The sequence below is a fragment of the Macrobrachium nipponense genome, chromosome 1 (genome assembly GCF_015104395.2).
Source record: "Macrobrachium nipponense isolate FS-2020 chromosome 1, ASM1510439v2, whole genome shotgun sequence".
NCBI classification, from domain to species: Eukaryota; Metazoa; Arthropoda; class Malacostraca; order Decapoda; family Palaemonidae; genus Macrobrachium; species Macrobrachium nipponense.
Window position 1 is genome coordinate 123017029 of NC_087200.1, and position 19262 is coordinate 123036290.

A 19262-nucleotide genomic window follows, 5' to 3' on the forward strand; every position below is an offset into this window, starting at 1 on the left:
GTTAATTAATGGTGTTTCACGTTTTGTCCTTTTTTGAGAGAGAGAGAGAGAGAGAGAGAGAGAGAGAGAGAGAGAGAGAGAGAGAGAGAGAGAGAGAGAGAGAGAGAGCGATTGCGTTTATTCGCACTAGTGCTCTAGTATCCCCTCATAGTGATGTATAAAGAGGGTTTACCCAGCCCTTAAGACTGCTTTTACAAATATGAATTTCCTCCAAGCAGGTGTTTTTCCCCAGAGAATATTATGTAGAGCACTTCAATAAAAAGAAATCGGCATAAAAGGATAATGTAAGCATGACCCACGTTAGGCATCGGCACCTGAAACAGTATGCTATATCACCCTTATTAAAATTGAATTTTATTTTGGAATTTAATCATAATCGTAGTCACCTACTATAATCTGGTAATTGAGAGTCCTGCCATCGGACAATGGATTGGTGGTTTACTTCCTCATATTGCCAAGTTTTGCAATATTTTTATTCTGTTGTCTGCGCCAAGCTCCCCTGCCTCATTGGTCCTTCAACAATTTGTGACATTTTTAAAAGGTTTAAAAAGCGGTGAAGTCGGTATTGTAAGGGATCCCCGTACAAAGATTTAGTTTTCTATAACCTTGTTTTGAAAGCAAAACAGAAGCAACGAAAGCAGTATCAACAGCAGTAATGTTGAGCTTTATTGGCTGATGTCGATGTTTAGTTAAGTATTCCCTCTAACAGCAGACGATTATGAAATGCACATTCTTGTTCTTGTTGGAAATGCTGTGGCACTAACTACTTATATTTTAATATTAGTTATTTAGTATCAGCGTCAATCACTGGAGTGGCGATCTCCCTGCCGAGCGTGTGACCTCGGGCGGCCATATTGAAAGGTCTTGGTCCAGCTCATAGAACTATACTTTATTATTATTATTATTATTATTATTATTATTATTATTATTATTATTATTATTATTATTATTATTAATATGTTTTTCTTTTATTATTATCATTATATTAATACTATTGATATTTTTACTAATATTATTACTATTATTGTTGCTGTTATTATTTTTATTATTATTATTATTCCTGGACCCAATTTCACAGAGAAAAATAACCTTACAAAAACAGGTTGTCCTAAGCACTCCAACCATTGTGGTCAAGGCCTAAGCATCTGCTCTTGGATCGAGACAGTATTTAGCATAAATGATTTCTGTAAATTACAGGACTTTCTTTGCATATAGTCACTAAATACTAATTAAACAGCAATGTGCAACACTCACACTTACCATATACTCACACTCAGTAACACTACACTCTCACTGAATACTCAACACTCACTAGACACTCACTATACACTAAAAATACTAAACACTCACTAAATACTCACTGTACCCTAAACACATTCATTAATACTCAATCCTAAACATTCATTACACACAAACAATCACTAAGCACTCTCTATACACTAAACATTCACTTAAGTACTCAATATACACTAAACACCCACTAAACATAACTAAGCACTCACTATACGCTAAATGCTCATTACACCCTAAACACGCAGTAAACACTAAATAGTCATTAAAACCTACTAAAATCCTAAATACTCATGAAACCCCTAAACATTGGTTAAACACTAAACAGTGAATGAACGTCCACTCATTACTCCTTAAACACTCACACTCTGTATCACTAAGCACACACGAAACATTCACTGAATGCTTACTAAACATTCACTAAACACAAACATTTTAAAACATTAACTAAACCCTAAACACTCACTTAAACACCAAACATTCACTAAACACTCACTAAACACATGCTAAACATTCACAAAACCCTAAACACTCACTAAACTCTCATTAAACATTCACTGTATGCTTACACATAAACATTCGCTAAACACTAACATTCACTAAACCCTAAACACGTACTAAACATTCACTAAATGCTTACACAGTAAACATTCACCGAATACTTACACACTAAACATTCACTAAATACTAACATGCACTAAACCTTCACTAAACCCTAAACACTCACTAAACATTCACTAAACACTAACATTCACTGAATACTTGCATATTAAACTTTCACTAAAACCCTAAAGACACACTAAATATTTACTAAACAGTAACATTCACAAGACATTCACTAAACACTCACCGAATACTTACACACTAAACTTTCACTAAAACCCTAAAGACACACTAAACATTCACTGAATACCCATACAATAAACATTCACTAACATTCACTTACCAAACAGTGACCAACATTCACAAAAAAATTTCTAAATCCTAAACTAGACATTCGCTAAACACTTACTCAAATTTTTCGTCGCCTCCAGTAATTACATTTTAATATTTCCCGAAGCTCTTTTACGATCCGAATTAAAAAAAAAAAAAAGTTAATGCAATTTTTTTGGCGTATTGTTATTTATAGCTCCATTAGCGAAGCAATATGTAACTTATATGTTCAGGCTTCTATGCCGGTTTTTTAATTACTTTCTGAAAATAGACAGAAACTTTCAAATGAAATTCACTGAAAGTTTAAAACATTTGTAACGCAATTTTTTTTAAACTTTCCCTTTTTGATATGCAGTAAAATCTAGTCGTAGCAATTTCACTGGAGGATTATATTAGTTTCTCAGAAGTATTGTGTGTGCACATTTTACCGTGCGAGTGAAGGCAAATTATATTCATTAATCCGTCTTGTATATGAACCATTTATTCATTGAAATAAAACGTCTGGAAGATTAATAATACATGGCGGGAATATTAATCTACCGTATCAAAATGGATCGCTTTTAACTTTTTGTTCTTTTAATGATAAATGGTAAATTAGTTAATTAACTTCTTATGACTAGAGACAGAAACTGATTTTTCGTAGAAGAAAATTCACGTGTTAAATAAGGAAAGGTGATAAAGATTTCAGAAGCCGAGAAGGTCATATTGGTTTTAAATATATTAAAGTAGATGAGATCCGTTGCCTCCATGAACAACTAAGAGTTAGGCCATGAGAAGAGAAAGATAAAAAGAGTGAAGGTAACCTATGACTTGCGAGGACAACTATCTAACAAAATGGGGCTTTGGTCGCAAGGAGTACGAAGGAACTTGAGGAAGGGAGAACTGTGCGATTCAATCAGTGTTTACATGAATCAGAGCCATTCAGTAGCTTAACTCTGTTAGCATTGCAAATTCAGTGGGCAAGGCATCCTTGATCCGAGTTGAATTCTCCTAATCAAAACTAGTGAAGAGGTAACTAGGCCTTGAATTTAGAGTAGGGGTTTCTCCGTAGCGTTTGGATCGGCGTTCAATGAGCGGAATGTAGATTTTATGTAGATCCTGAACGAGACATAAAATGACAGTCAAAATTCACATGGTGAGGTGGATGGAAAGGAAACTGTAATAAAAGGGACTCTGTACGTGATATGACTATTTCTCACTGGAATGGCAGAGAAAATACACCACACACGCACATGATATATGATTATATATGTAATTGCGTTACAGAATGTGGTAATTTTGATATTTAATAGTTGTTTTAAGTGCATTCTAGCTTTTAGAAATAAAGATGACAGCAATCTGAAACTAATACAATAATAAGAAAGGTGGAGATGTTGTCTAGACAAATGACTGTCATAATCAATTAAGCGCAAAAGCTTGCACGCTTCCAACACCTGCAACCTGTGTAGAAACCTACCAGAAATACGACAGCTTATACACTTTGTGTTGACAAAGTTGACGATATACATTTCATTTGTGGTAGAAATAATTGGTTTCTAAAAATATCCCTGTCATTTTCTTTTGCAGAGTGGGAGGGTGGGTGACGGGCCCCTAGTCTCTACCCTCCTCAGTTTGTCTGCAAGTAGGCGATCAACAAGTGAGAGAGAAAAGAAGAAAAAATAATAAAAGAATAATCCTCTCAGTATCTAATGAACATGATCTCGAGGAATAAAAACGTAAAATGAATTACATTTTCTGATAAAAGTAAGAAATTATCCCGAGTTAGCTCGAGGGAACCTATAATGGCGATTACCCGAAAGGGCGGGGCTGGGTCAGAATTTAAACAACGTGATATTAACACTCTTTAACGATTGTAAATATACCAGAACAGTGTAAAATAAGTATCCAGAAAGGTTTCTTTCCTTTTCATAATATGATCAGTTGAAGTATTCAGGAATAGAAAAATAGATAACGTGAAATAAGTTAAAAATGCATGCTAAAAGCATGAAAATTTAAAATAAACGAAATAAAAGGCGAACCAGGGTAGAAAAGAAGCTACTACTTAATCAACTTTTCACATCGTCATGGCCAATTATTATACGTAATGTATATCACATTTTGATAACTTCTGGTATACAAAATTAATGTTTTCTGTTTTTCATTTTGCTTTAGTTCAATAGATTTGTTGTTCAAATCGTGCCGACCTTTCTCTGTGCTGTATGTAGGTCACGTGATCTGTATCAACGATTTCTATAAAAGTAAATCATGTTAGTTTGCTTGTTGGCGTCTTCAAGGATGCTGATCACTCTGTCAAAGTGCGCAAATAACCTCCTGGGAAGGTGGGAATCATTCTTAGAGATGATCCTCCCGCAAAGACCTGTAGGATTGTTCTTATATTTTGCTCATGACATCCCTCTTTTTGATGCTGTTCATACTAAAGGTATTTACGGGTATTTTGAGCGGTATTTGTTTTCGAACTTGGTTGTCATTACTGTTCATATTATGTTTTTCAAAATATTAATTGTAGTCATCATTTAGAAATGGTTATCATGGTAGCCAAGTTAGGTATAGTTTCGTCTATTGCACGTTAATCGTATTTTTATAAGGTTTCATCAAGCAGAATCACTCCCTCACATTAATAACTAGAAATTAATTGTATTTCTAAGTTTGTAATGACTTGCAACACTGTTTTTGTAATTTTTCTTAAAATTAAAGTAGCTCTTTAATTTAAGAAATAAGTTATTGCTGACGTAAGTTTGAATAGTATACATTGTGGTAGATAAGAGTGAAATTCCTACAGACAAAGGTGGTTAACAAAACCTGGAAACCTGGACTCGACAAAAAAGTGTCTTCGAGATTAGGCAGATAGTCAGTAATGAAGCAAAAGATACTCTTAAAAATCAGCCCGTTTCTTCAAAGATGTATGAAATATCTATTCCTTTATATTTATGCTAAACCTAACTGTCGTTGAGTGTTAAAAACCCGATTCGTATCAGACACCACAAGCAAAAGCCAGAGACGGTTGCATATTCCCTGTACTCCTAGAGTCACTGTTTACTTCCTCACTCTCACGGGTGGTCAGGGAGAGCAGTGTGTGTGTCAATGTGGCTTTGTTATTGAGATACTAAATTATGGTGATGCACGTGCAGTCAAGGCCCTGATGAGGTTGTAGAGGGTTTATTTATATTTAGTAAAGGTTACAGAGATTTTGGCATCAAATATTATTGTTCTTCTCAGTAGGGAGGCAGTTAATAAGATTTTAACAGTTGAAGATGCAAAACAAAAAGGCTGTGGTAAATATGAACATAAAGAAAAGTCTTAATAGATCTGACAGAGATCTGATACGATGTAAGCTGTAGGAAACATCTCTCAGAGCAGCTGTTGGGATTTTTTTTTTTACTAGGTCTGTGATTGCAGTGCTGGATAAGCTGTATTAGTGGCTTCAATGACTTAGTAGGTTGGCATCCCTGAAGTTAAGCTATAGTGACAGACATTCAGTATGTGAGTATATTTACGTTACTATGGCTGAAAATAAAAGTGGGAAATATGTGATTCCAAATTGGGAGGTAATAGAGCTGGTGATTCTCTCGAGGCATGAAGTCATCACCAGCCACACGGAAAGTAAAACTTGACCTAATGAAATTAACAATTTGAAACCAAACTGTATTGCCTCATCTATGGTCGACTAAGTGAAAGTACTTCTACTCTTGTAAAAGTGACTGTCTTATAAAAATTTTTATATATCCAGTTCTGCTTAAAAAAATAATAAACAGGTCTTAGTGACACATGAAGACAAAAATGGTTCATGAAATATACTGTGCATCTACATATAGCAATACTATTAGCAACAACAGCTGCTACAATATATATATATATATATATATATATATATATATATTATATAATATATTATAAATATGTCTTTATGTTGTTATAGTTCCTCGTTGGACGATGGGTTACGTGTTCGCCTAGTGATTTGGTAGTCCGAGTTTGCTTCCCCGCCTTGCCAAAGCAGAATCAGAGGGATTTATTTCTGTTGATTAGAAATTCATTTCTTGATATAATGTGGTCTGGATCCCAAAATAAGCTGTAAGTTCAGTTGCTAAGTAAGCAATTGGTTCCTAACCACGTAAAAATATCTAATCCGGGCCAGCCTTAGGAGAGCTGTTAAACAGCTCAGTGGTCTAGTTAAACCAAGATGTACTTAACTTTTTTATGTTTTTATAGATTCTTCTTGTTTTTTATCACTTTACTCAGCATGTTACACACAAATATTTCAACACAAATTTTGACTAGTATTTGAAGTGTTCCGAATCAATAAATGATTGACTTCAATCTTGTTCCAGATGTGTTTTTGGGTCCGGTAGATGACTACGTTCTGGCTCCCGTTGCCAGGTTCTCTGGCAGGTGGAATGTCCCTCTTCTCACTCCTGGAGGCCAACCTTCCGCCTTCGATTCGAGGAAGGACTATCCACTCCTGACAAGGCTCAAGGGATTTTATACTGAGGTAAGAATGAACAAATGTGATTCTCTCTCTCTCTCTCTCTCTCTCTCTCTCTCTCTCTCTCAAGTAGTATATTTGTTTTATGCAGTACGGTACTCATTTGACAAAGGTGTGTTTCTTAATGTTTCTCATTATAGCAACATATGTCTGTCCCCGCTTCTTTTTCATGGTGGAGTTCATCGTCATATTTTACCTCAGTCACTGAGAAGATAACTGTTGCATATATTTGTGTATCATTCTTATCCATTCATGACTATGCTTGTCATGCTGTCGGTTTGTTTGTCTCATGTCTCGGCATGGAAGTACTGACCATATGCACATCCTTAAATAGGGAAATAAGGGTTCTTAAGGCGTACCATACCCTCTTCACATAAAAATATTAATAAAAAAATAAGCATTGAATGCTTCAACCTAATACTTTTAGGGTACAATTATAATAAGGTTACCAACTTTATGTTGGCATAAGAATACGATATGTCCGTCTGTTCGTCCGTCCCTCGTATGACGTCACAAACTTATTGCGATCTTATTTACCCTAGACTCAACCAATTTTGTTTGTAGATACTCAAATATCATACAAACAACGTGTAATTTCGCTGGTTTTGGCATAGTTTTTCCGTCCTTTGAGCGTAGTGGAAGGCTCTCAAGTAATGCTTCTGCATTTACTGCAGAATTATATGGAATTTTAAATACTGTCAAAGAAGTTTTAAAAAGTAATGATAAGAATTTTATTGTGTACTGTGACTCTAGAAGCGCTCTAGAGTCAATGAAAGATTTTTATTCCAAACATCCAGTAGTTTTAAGTATTCTGGAATGGTTATTTTTAGCTAAGCGGAGGGGTTTTAATATTGAATTTTGTTGGGTTCCAGCACACGTTGGAATATCTGGAAATGAACGCGCTGATGCAATTGCCAAGGAGGCTGTTTCTCGTATTGAGCCCAGATCATTTAAGCTGCCGTGCAGAGATTTATATACTCCAATTAGAGAGAAGCATAAAGTACTTTGGCAAAATATTTGGTCAAACTTAACTACAAATGTAAAAATGAGAACAATGCACCTGCAATCAATCCTTGGCAGTACGATTTTATGCCCAGAAGGTTTGAAACGGCTCTGTGCCGCCTGCGTATTGGACATACTAGGCTGACACATTCCTACTTGATGAGTCGTGATCACGAACCATACTGTGAGGATTGCATAGTTCCACTGACTGTTATGCACTTGCTGGTTGAGTGCCCCAGTTTGGTGGAACAGCGCAATCAATATCTATACTATGGGAAGGAGAATAATGTTTTTAAGTTATCAAAAATTTAGGAGCAAATGGGATTTTTAACATGACTGGCTTGTTTGGATTTCTTTTTAACACTGGTATTTTAGATAAACTGTAATGCTTGTGTGCGCCTTGCTTTTATTCTTATTGAAATTGTGTATGTATGTGAGTGTGCATGTACGTATGTGTATGGTATGTATGTATGTGTGTGTATATGTATGTATGTAATAATTTCTTTTTTATATAATTTATTTTTATATTTATTTTATAATTGCCAGTATCTTTTATCATATTTTTAAAATAATTCTGTTTAATTATTATTATTAAAATTATAGGGTCTTTTTATATATAGTTCGGCATCAATGACCTAGTTTGTCAACGATGCTAGATTAATATAGTATCAATCAATCAATCTAATCAATATATATATATATATATATATTATATATATATATATATATATATATATATATTAATACATATATAAGTCGTAAAACCTATGTCGCACGCGATGTCATGAAAATAGCAATTTTCCTAATTAAAATCCTTCTAGCACTATAATTTTTCCTGTTAAAAAAAAAAAAAAAAAAAAAAAAAAAAAGCGAAGTGCTCTCACGTGAGCAGTTTCAATTAACTCCTATTATTTTTAGAATTTTGGCAAATATTTGATTCCAAAAAAGTAGTGTTTTGAGTTTTAGCGCTTTAAAGGTTTCAGTACCGTGTCGGAACAAGGCTTCAGTTTTTCACTAAAACATACTAAGAATTACAAGAGTATTTGTCGTCTATAAAATCAGTATACGTGAAAGAGTACTGTGTTATTCTCACAAACAGCTTTCTTTAAGGTATATTATTCTATAGACGACAAATGTTCTTTTATTTTTAATACTTACTACAGATTATTTCTGCCAACTCATCTTGAATGTGTTCAGATCCACCGTCGTCGGCATCTCTCTCTCTCCTCTCTCTCTCTCTCTCTCTCTCTCTCTCTCTCTCTCTCCTCTCTAATTTGCGCTTTTAAATATCTAAATTATTATTTGTTTGTAATTGTGATATTATATCTATCACTGTGTGTCTCACATTTGTATTCCTGTACACGTGGATGGGCGTGTGTTTGTGTATATGTGCATAAAATGGTATTCCAAGTCATTATTTGTGTATATGTTACTGTGTAGGCCTATTACTCGTGATACTGGGTCTCACCAATACTGCACAAGGGCACACAATGTTTTTGTATCATTATTTGTTACTAAGTTATTTAAACTGTTGTATTAGTCTATTTGAATATTGGACAGTACACCTAATAGATGTAGCTTGCTGCCTAGGCTATCTAAGCATTGAGTATGGGCCTATTGCTAATCATTAATTTTTTTAAATAATCACTAAGAAATGCCATTATAATCATAATTAGTCACAAAAAATGAAAAATAAAACAGGCTAGCCTAATTAAGTCAAAACCAGAAAACTTGAAAACTAATAGTTTGATCAAAATAAAGAAAATATTCCAAATAACAATCAGAATAATGATCGAGAAAAGAGCACAGAGCCAGTCGTGCCCTGCCACAATTACGGAATATTCAAAGTACTTTCCCACGACATATTGGCAGATATTGATAAACGTAAATCAGGGTAGTTCGTTTGTCGCCAAAATTACCCACAGATACCCTTAATACCCACGAAATGACGTAAAATGGCTCACCCAAAAAGCCACCCACAAAAAGCTGGCCTACCCACAGATTTGCGGGCAAAAACCCCACAATGTGGTAACACTTGTGCACTTCTGTAGTTGCCAAAGTGTCATTAGTGTTGGTGATTTTTTAATAGAGAGAGATACCAGTGATCTCTAGCTAATCACACAAAATTTCGTTGAGAAGAGGCAAAAATAAGCCTTGTGGCTACTCGTGGAAGGCATGTACTCGCTTTCATCTCTTTAAATGGGTTAAGTATGTTGTCCTTTTAAACCAAATGGGCTGGGCTATGGTCCGCGGATGGTTCAAATATGCCTTCCATGTTCAAGTTAGATGTTTATGGAATGTAAATTAGCATAAATCTTTTTTGATATTTTGAAGGTATATCGGCTATTCAGAGGGTAAGGTATATGCCCTTAAGGAAATTAGAAAACTCAATGATCACTTTCATAATTTCCGCGTAAATTGCTTAATCGTGGATGAACCTGTTGGTGGAAAGCTATCACACCCTTCACAGAAGACTCATCAGTATTACATCGAACCCCACGCCATGAACACTGTGCAGTTAACTGCTGCTCTACACAATCACTCTTTTCTTTACTGTTGGATCCTTTCCTTTCCAATACCTCTTTAACTGTCAGCCATTCTTAGGACTTCTTATTCGCCATCCTCATAGCACTTTTCAAGTTGTCGTTTGTCATTCTTCGCGCTTTTCTACGACCAAACTTTCCCAAAATACTGGGAAACAACTTTCTAATTTTTGCTACCCATTTTACCATTTCTGCGTCTCTCCAGATGTTTTTTGGCATTCCAACCATGGCTTCCATTGACACTCCACGATTCCTCTTAGTCTTTTAGATATATCCTGGTACCTTACGTGTGTTAACTTTTCCACGAACCGAAAGATATATATTCTTATGTTTATATTATTATGTATGCATGTATATACATACATATATATATATATATATATATATATATATATATATATATATATATATATATGTTTGTGTGTATATATGTGCGTGTGTATATATACTACTCTCATTCTTCCAGCAGCTATATAAACATTCATTACTCCATATTACGGGTTTATATTTTATATTTTGACCACCATGTCCTTACTCACATTTACTTTCAACGTTCAAACTCCTTCAAACATTCAGACTTTTCATTCTCATCTGAAATTTTTGTTCACCATCCTAGTCGTACGGTATCATTCACTATTATAAACAGTTCCACAAGTCATTGAAGACTTATCTTTTCCTGCAATCTTGCACCTAAATCTACCGACCACATCAGTCACTCAACTATCCCCATACCTCAATACATACTTCATATCAATACAGGAAGCTGTTTATTGCTGTCGCCAACCTGTCATCTATGAGCAAATCCTGAAATCCTCCACACTGAGTCTCTCAGTTGTATCCTTATCTTTATCTAGGTCCATGTATTCCACATGGAGTTTCTTCCCTTTACTTTCAGTCTTCTCGTGTAACTGTTTCATTGCAAACACTCGATCCACATAAGCTCTTCTCCGTCTGAACCTTCACTGTTCTTCCCCCATCATTCATTCTGTCATCTGTACATTTTTCAGTCAAAATTCTCCTTTATAACTTCTCTGATAAGCTATTTAAAGGTATGATCGGGACTGTGAATCGTAAGCTCCTCTGCCACTTTTACCGGCATGCAGAGGAACGATTATTCCTTTCATCCATTCTTTTTGAACATTTTCCTCGTCCAGGCATACCATACACATCCTGACCAATCACTTAAACTCACTTCCACCACTGTGCTTCAGCATTTCATTGGGTCTTACTATTGTCAACCTCGCAATTTTCATGTTGACCTCATATTAATTTCCTTAAAAATTGTCAAATTTGCTTTAATCCTTTCCACTCTTGCATCATTTAGCTTTGCTTCTCCATGCCCTTCTCTTGATCTCTTTTCGGATCCCTCTACAACTATCAATGTTCCCTTCTGACTCCATGGGCTATTCTTGGAATTTTACAGACTTCTTATACTCCTTCCACTTCTGCGTCTTTAACCTCACCAGATTTATAAATTTCGTATCACTTCCTGTTTATCAAACTCATTCCTCTTATTGCTATAACTTTACTCTTCCCTCTCCTACTTGAACCTACTCTCTATCTTAACTTTTGCTTCAACCAAATAAACATTAGATCATGTTAACCAATCCTCCCCGGATCAGTACATCCATCAGCTTGCACTAGTACAAAGGCTTACACTGTTTCTATCAACAGTGTTTATTTCGAAGAATACTGGTAAACACCAAAAAATTCTTTCCATCCTCATTTACTCCAAGAACTGCATGTCTGCCTACGAAGCCATCTTGTTTTGCTATCTGCCTTTGCATTTACTACCTAGCATAACCTCGCTTCATTCTCTCGAAACACTGCAGGATACAGATTCACGCTCTCTGGGAAATACACCCTTTAACTCTTATTCTTTCCCACTCGTAGCCTTTACAAGGTCGTTTTCACTTCTTTTTCTCCCGCCGTGCTCAGTCATGCGCATCGAGTCCTTCAACTGAGATAGTTTCATCTTTCCCCGTCACATGATTCTTCCTGACATGACGAGTGCTACACCTTTTCTAGCTCTTTACTTTTTAACAAACCCCGGACTTAATCATCCATTTTCCTTCTCACTCCTGCAGACATACGCAACTAGCACCTTTTTCTCGTTCAATATCAAAACATGCATCGTTCTCTTCGTAAACTATTACCTAGCATTTCACGTCTTTTGCACTGCATCTACGCATATTCAAAACCCAGAGTTGCATTGTGTTTTTACCTTTACATTTTATTTACATAAAAATACAGGGTATTGGCCTGCAAACTACGTGCCCTCGGCGATTTGGCAACTTTCGTTCCACACAGGACGGCGAGAAAGTTATTATTTTCCCGGCATTGCGTTGTAGTGAAGATGTGATTGCTTTTGGCCGCATGTGAAGTAAAACATAAAAAGGAAAGATAGCCTGTGTGTTCTGAATATGTGGCATGAATCAACATGTTTAATTAGGTCTGCTGTTTGATGTATATTATAAGCTCCACAGTATAAACAAACGCACTTTGAAATCCGAGAAACAAGAGACGGATACGTCTGTAAATAGCTCTCTCTCTCTCTCTCTCTCTCTCTCTCTCTCTCTCTCTCTCTCATATAAGATTAACATTTTAAATAATTTCTTGTTTGAAGATCACGTTTCATTATGTATAGATTATATTGCATTATAAAAATTTCTAAAAATCTGTTATGACTACATAATATTGTAATTTATCGTAATGTCAAAGAAAATCGACGCCCATTTTATAAAATTTGATACAGAATTTGTGTTTACTTACAGGCACAAAAACGTGCATTTTCCCATATACGCGTGTTTGTATGTATGTATCTATGTGTATACATTCTTCTTTGCTTCCAATTAGCCTTAAAGTAAATTAACTGTAGAATTATGCCTTCATAAAGCATGCATATTGCTTTGAGATATGGGATTAAAGGACTAACGACGTTAATTGTTTTTCGTTCCTGTACTTTTGCATTCCCTACTTTCTCTTAAAAATAGGAAGGCAAGTTTGTAATCTCTGGTAGATAAGTTGATGAAGAATTATTTTCTTCACGTTTCGTAATGTCTGTGTTTCCTCTAATGTATCTCATGAATAGTAGGTTCGTCATCGCTCAAGAAATTATGTCCATTGATACAGTTATCTGGCTATAACCGTGAGTGGTAAGAACAGTTGTATCCGTGTAGACCCTCTCATTGTTGAAAAAACCCTGCTATTTAGAATTTATTTCTCTATAGGGAAGTTATAATTCCTTTAGACCTCTGTAAACATTTGCTGAGCATTCATTGTCATAGAAAAATGAAGTGTTCTGGTTTTCTCGTTACTGTAAAAATCAAGACGTTGAAATTCGCCTTTCGCATGGCAAGGAAGACGGGTCATTACTGACTCCAAGTTCACGAGGTGGCTTTATGAAATCATAAAGTCTAACGATCTCAGTCGGCATAAAGGAAGCTGAATTTCCTCTGGCGACGAGCTAACCTTTTTAGCAGTTCTATGAGTTAGTTCTCTTTCCCTCTTAGAAGCTGGATGCGAGTTTCCACAGATAAGTACAAGATAATAGCTCTCCTTTAGTTATTTAACGATCATTGTAGCGTGTTAATCATTACATGTGACAACCTCGATGTGAATTTAATAAGAACTGATTTCACTGGACTGGAAAGTTTCTTGAAAGGGTTCCGAACGAACCACGCGTAGATCGAAGAATGTTCTCCACCTGTAATCTCCGTTCATTATCATGTTAAACAAAAAATTGTAATGTTAAATTCGGCGCTTGATAAATAAATTGTCCCCTTTTTTTCTTATGGATTTTTCCATTAACAGTTTGCCTTGCGGGAAACACTGGAGACGGTATTAGCATTTTTAACGGCCCTTCTGCCCGCACTTGTAGTATTTTTTTGACGCCTTTAAATGTTTTATCTTTCCTTTGATCTCTTCCCGCACAGCTGTTTTGCTTTTTGATCTTCGCCTTAATGCAATTCCAAGTTCTCATGCAAGAACCAATATTTGGGTGGCCCTTATGAAAGTATAGTGCGGTACTCAGTTGCATTCTCCACTTTAAATAAATTTATTGCTCTGTAAATCAACTAGAGACGCCTTTTCATCCGAGTTGTAAAATAGCTGTATCGTGATCGGTTTCCGAATTCAGCCCGAATAACTAATAAAGGCAGAGTGACTATCTTTCTTAATGGGGCTAAGCCGACGATTCATATGCATTATATGAGCTTACCATCTATGTTATGTATATTCCGTTCAAGGAAGATGCCCAGACATTCTGTCTCAGTGCCCGCGACGGTTTAGGAGACATTTCACATGTGTTTATAGCCGATGTGCATTGGATTAATGCCCCATAACGGAGGACATTTGGTCGGTCGTTATCCAAAAAGTTAGCGTTGATGGCCTGAGCTTTATTGGGGTTTTGGAGCATCGGTAATGCTCTTCAGAGTAATAATGGGCAGTTGGCATTTTGAGAGTTGTTCATTATTTGTAACCTTTGAGAAGACTCCTCACTATATATAATGCCAGATAGGAAGGCCTCTATAAAACTAAACCCGAATGATAGCGGTCAGATAGAATAATTATATAGAATGCTTTCACCCGACATTGTTACTTCGTGATGGGCCATCGAACTAGTGCCCCAAAATCATGGTTACCGACTCACAAAATAAATGTGTTTAGAACACAAACACACAAACACACTATATATATATATATATATATATATATATATATATATATATATATATATATATATATCCCCGCCGGGGAATGATCACCGAAGGTGAATTACAAGTGATAAATGGATCGGTACCGAGTAGTCTCATACATACCTCTCTTGATGATGAAGTGGTTTGACAGTCGACTGGAGTCGTTGGAAGGTACTGACTGTGTCGAGTGTTGAGGTACCAAAGTGTCTCAAACAACTCGACCATCAAGAGAGGTATCGATCCATTTAGGATTTATAATTCCCCTTCAGTGATAAGTCCCCGGTGGGAATATTCCCCAACTGGCGTGAATTAGATGTTAAACGACATTTGTAGTTCAATGGTTGTATAAATCACGTTAATGTGATAAAAAATGCAAAAAATATATATCTATATATATATAATATTATTAATATTATAATATACATATATGTATATATATATATATATATATATATATATATATATATAATATATATATATATATATTATGATATTAATAACAGGACCTCATTTAAACAGGATGGTATCTAGCGGATACTTTTTATTAAAAAAAAGTCAATGCTTTCAAGGAATATTCTGTGTGCTTGCTTTCTAAAAATCTTTTAATTACCCTACACACACAAACTCGTATTATATAATTATATATATCTCCTAATATAAATATATATATATTTAATATAATTATATATATATATATATATATATATATATGTATCTATATATATATATTATATATATATATATATACAGTATATATATATATATATATATATATATATATGTGTGTGTGTGTGTCTGTGTGTCTGTGTGTCTGTGTCTGTGTGAGTGTGTTGTGGTTAGACTATTGGGTCCTATTTTCTTTTTGACAATATCAGTGCACTATCCTCAGAGTATCTTATTAATATTTTATCTTGTTCATATATCTTTTTTTATCATGTAAACTTTTGAGTAAAGTAGAAATATTGTTGGTGTTTTCTTCCATTTCTTGTCAGTGCTGTGTCCCCACCATGTAAGGATATCTTTAGGACAGGATTAATAGTGGTCGGTGGTTGCTTAAATCGAGCTAGCCTTGTACCAGCACAAGGCCTTCCCCAGTCTGGTCAAGTGTGAGTTGTTTTAAGTAGATGTTATTTGAAAATGGAAAATATGTTCAGATTTAGAACCTCTGTAAACCTTATCCTGGTGTAGCAAAAGAAGGCCAAAGAAGTGAAAAATATAAAGACAAGTCGACCTCATAATAAATGCTTAAGATGCAGTTAGAAAAGTACTTCAACAGGTTTGGTCAATTTGTAGACACGCCAAAATAAACAGGGAAATCTAATAATTACGGATTAAAGTTGAAATATTGAGGAAAGCTTCCTCAGACTTCACTAAATGAGGCTAAGTGAAGAAATGCTTGACAATAAGAAATGAGGAAAGAACGCGAATAACTGGCGCACTGGTAGCCGTATAGGTGGAAAGAGAAGTCGGGTAATTTTGGTTGTAGACCTTTAGACAGAAGAGGAAAGCAAAAACATTATCAGGTGATTTAGGTTATCTTTGGAGTATGATGGTGAGGACATGTTAAAATCTTCCGTGTTTTGTCGCTGTTGCGCTCTAACCTACTACGCATTTCAGGGACCGCGAGTCATCGTTTTTCTCAAATATCTTTCAAACTGATTATTTGATCGAAGTGGTACTTTTACACAGTGTACAAACACCTCGCCCTAATTTTTGGTAATATAGTGCATTGTCAATTGGTGTTAGTTAGGGAGTTTACTTTTGACTTACATCGTGTTGTCACTACAAAGTCCTAACATCCAAGTTCAAAGAAATTTGAATAAATTATGATGTCCGGTAGCGGGAAATAAACCGGTGATACATTAATCACAACGAGGTCACGTTGCCGACCTGACTACGAGAAGGTGAAAGTCTGTGGAACTCTGGCTACACTTGTGTGCTTATGAGGGGAATGTACACTAAAAAGGTACGTTTCTAACTCGCAACCAGCTTTAGCAATCGCTATTCAGCTGATAGTTGCAATCGCAAGGATCTTGCAAAGGCACACAGCACGCAAACTGGCATAAGTCGCCAATAATATGTATTTACCTGGAGATCTATGTTCATCAATGGGTTGAACTAAAAATCCACGCAACTTTCCTGGGATAACGCAAAATATCAATCTCTGGCCTTGAGATCAGGCAATAACATACTCAATTTAAAACATGGCTAAAGGCCTGCTTCAAAAGGGAGTGATTAGGTAAACAATAGGAAATCATATCAATCATATCATAAGAATGGTTAATGTAACTGGGACAAAATATAATAGTCCTTTACTACACGATGAAAGATACAATGTGTGGTATATTCTTGAAGGAAAGCTCACTGGAAGCGTGCTTCAAAGGGCACCTTAAGGAGTGTGGTGGGGAAGCCAATATTGTACACAAGCTGATGCACAGAAACCAAACTGACTAACTCCTAATCTGTAATCGAAAACACTTATGATTACTTCTTTGGAATGAGGCGGCTGATTAAGGAATAGAGGAGTAGCACCGAGAGTGGCTGGAAATTAACTCAATTCTGGTAATTCACAATTTAACAATTTACCTTATACTTCACTTAAATGTTCTGCAGCTTGAAACAGCACAAATAAAAAGCAGTACAGGTCTCACTGTAGGTATATCGCACTGTAAATAGGAAACAGAAAAACAGTAATAGGCTAACGGGGATATGACTGACTAAAACCTTAAAAACGGCTCTTTACCGTCATCAGGAGAGTTGTTCCTTATACTTCAGAGGGGCCAGCGATGTGGGTGGGGGTGGTCGAAAGCGAATTAACTCGCTACGAAAATATACTAAGACCACAGTCGCCAAGTGCTTAAGATGGGCAATTCAAGAAAACAAGGGGAGGGGGAAGGGCACGCGACATGAACAAGTGTCCGGCACATATATATATTTGTGATGAAGCGTTCCAAATATCTGGTTATTACAGTTATCAATCATAGAATTCAACGTTACCTCACAGCAGCCAGATACGTGAACTTTCATAACAGATAAAATACGACTGAGTACTCTAAAGTCAACAGTGATCCCTTAAAAACCTTTATCAAATATGTGAGAAATCAGGCTAAGTTTATGAAAATAAGTGTGAGGTATTCATATAGGCTTAAGTTAATTAAAGGGCATAACTCCATGAAACAACTTCAACTGTCTCCACTGTCTTCACTTCAAAAATAGTGAAGGAACAGCACAATCGGTCACTTTGGCATGTGCACTGATTTAATCCTATCGCTGGCGATCAATAAATGAAACACTGTTATAAAACGTTGAATACAAAAAAATTATTTTTAAATTCAAAATTTATAAGTTGAATTCACAGTCTTAATAAAATTTACTATTATTTGAAAACAACACAGTTTAATTATTTCTTGAGTAAAATTGTTAAACAACATTAATTACGCAAAATTTAAACTATTAAGAAATACTTAAGCTGTGAAGAGAAAATCCAAGTAAATTAGAATTAATTCACAAGTGTTAAAGAGTAAAATTGTGAATGCAATAACATGAAAATACAAAATGTGTAAATGTGTGAAATTTACTACAATATAAAATGTGAAAAACTAATAGATTGTAAACACACAGAATAAGAAAAAAACAACTTCAAAGGCATTAAACAATTCATAAAACAGAACATTTAAATGTGAAAAGGTGAAATAAATTCACTCAATATTTTAAGTAGAGTTAAAACTAAAGGTAACTCTTTATCTTCTACCACAAATTGTTTTATTTTTGCTGCAGCTTCAAAATCCACCAAAAGGACTTGATAGGCCTGTTAAACACTATTACAATGTCTGCACAACTTTTACAAGCCCTTTCACAAATGCAATTCCACAAGTAATTCAACAAACACCAAGTATAAAATCTCTACGTTACTTTACAAGTTAAAAATCCTACAATTAGCAGAGAGAGAGAGAGAGAGAGAGAGAGAGAGAGAGAGAGAGAGAGAGAGAGAGAGAGAGAGAGAGAGCCAGCGCAAATGGTCTCTAGAATGAGAGTGAATATGAATTCAATCTTCAGTCCAAAAGCGCAAAACTCTGAATGACATCTTGGAATGTTCTAGGCAGAAAAGTGATGTCAAATCCTGAAAATGCTTGATGGGATGTCATGCAGAATCTTTTTGGGAACGTGTTACAAAAATGACGTAATCCTACGAAACATTGCGCAATTGCCAAAGGCGAACAATACGTTTTCAGTACGACACAGCACATGAGGTTTCTTATCTTAAGTGATTACAGTTTTCAAAACGAAATGAAGAGAGCGAATTTCCTTATCTCTTAG

The 19262-nt window shown here is 35.4% G+C and overlaps 1 protein-coding gene across 1 annotated transcript in view; it reads left to right on the top strand.

Annotated features, from left to right (window-relative positions):
* Nucleotides 1-19262, top strand: part of LOC135218929 (uncharacterized) — an 881184-nt gene that overhangs the window by 278688 nt on the left and 583234 nt on the right. Inside the window, exon 3 of the mRNA XM_064255370.1 lies at nucleotides 6549-6709. Coding sequence (XP_064111440.1) covers nucleotides 6549-6709 — 161 coding nt within the window. The remainder of the gene's footprint in view (nucleotides 1-6548; nucleotides 6710-19262) is intronic.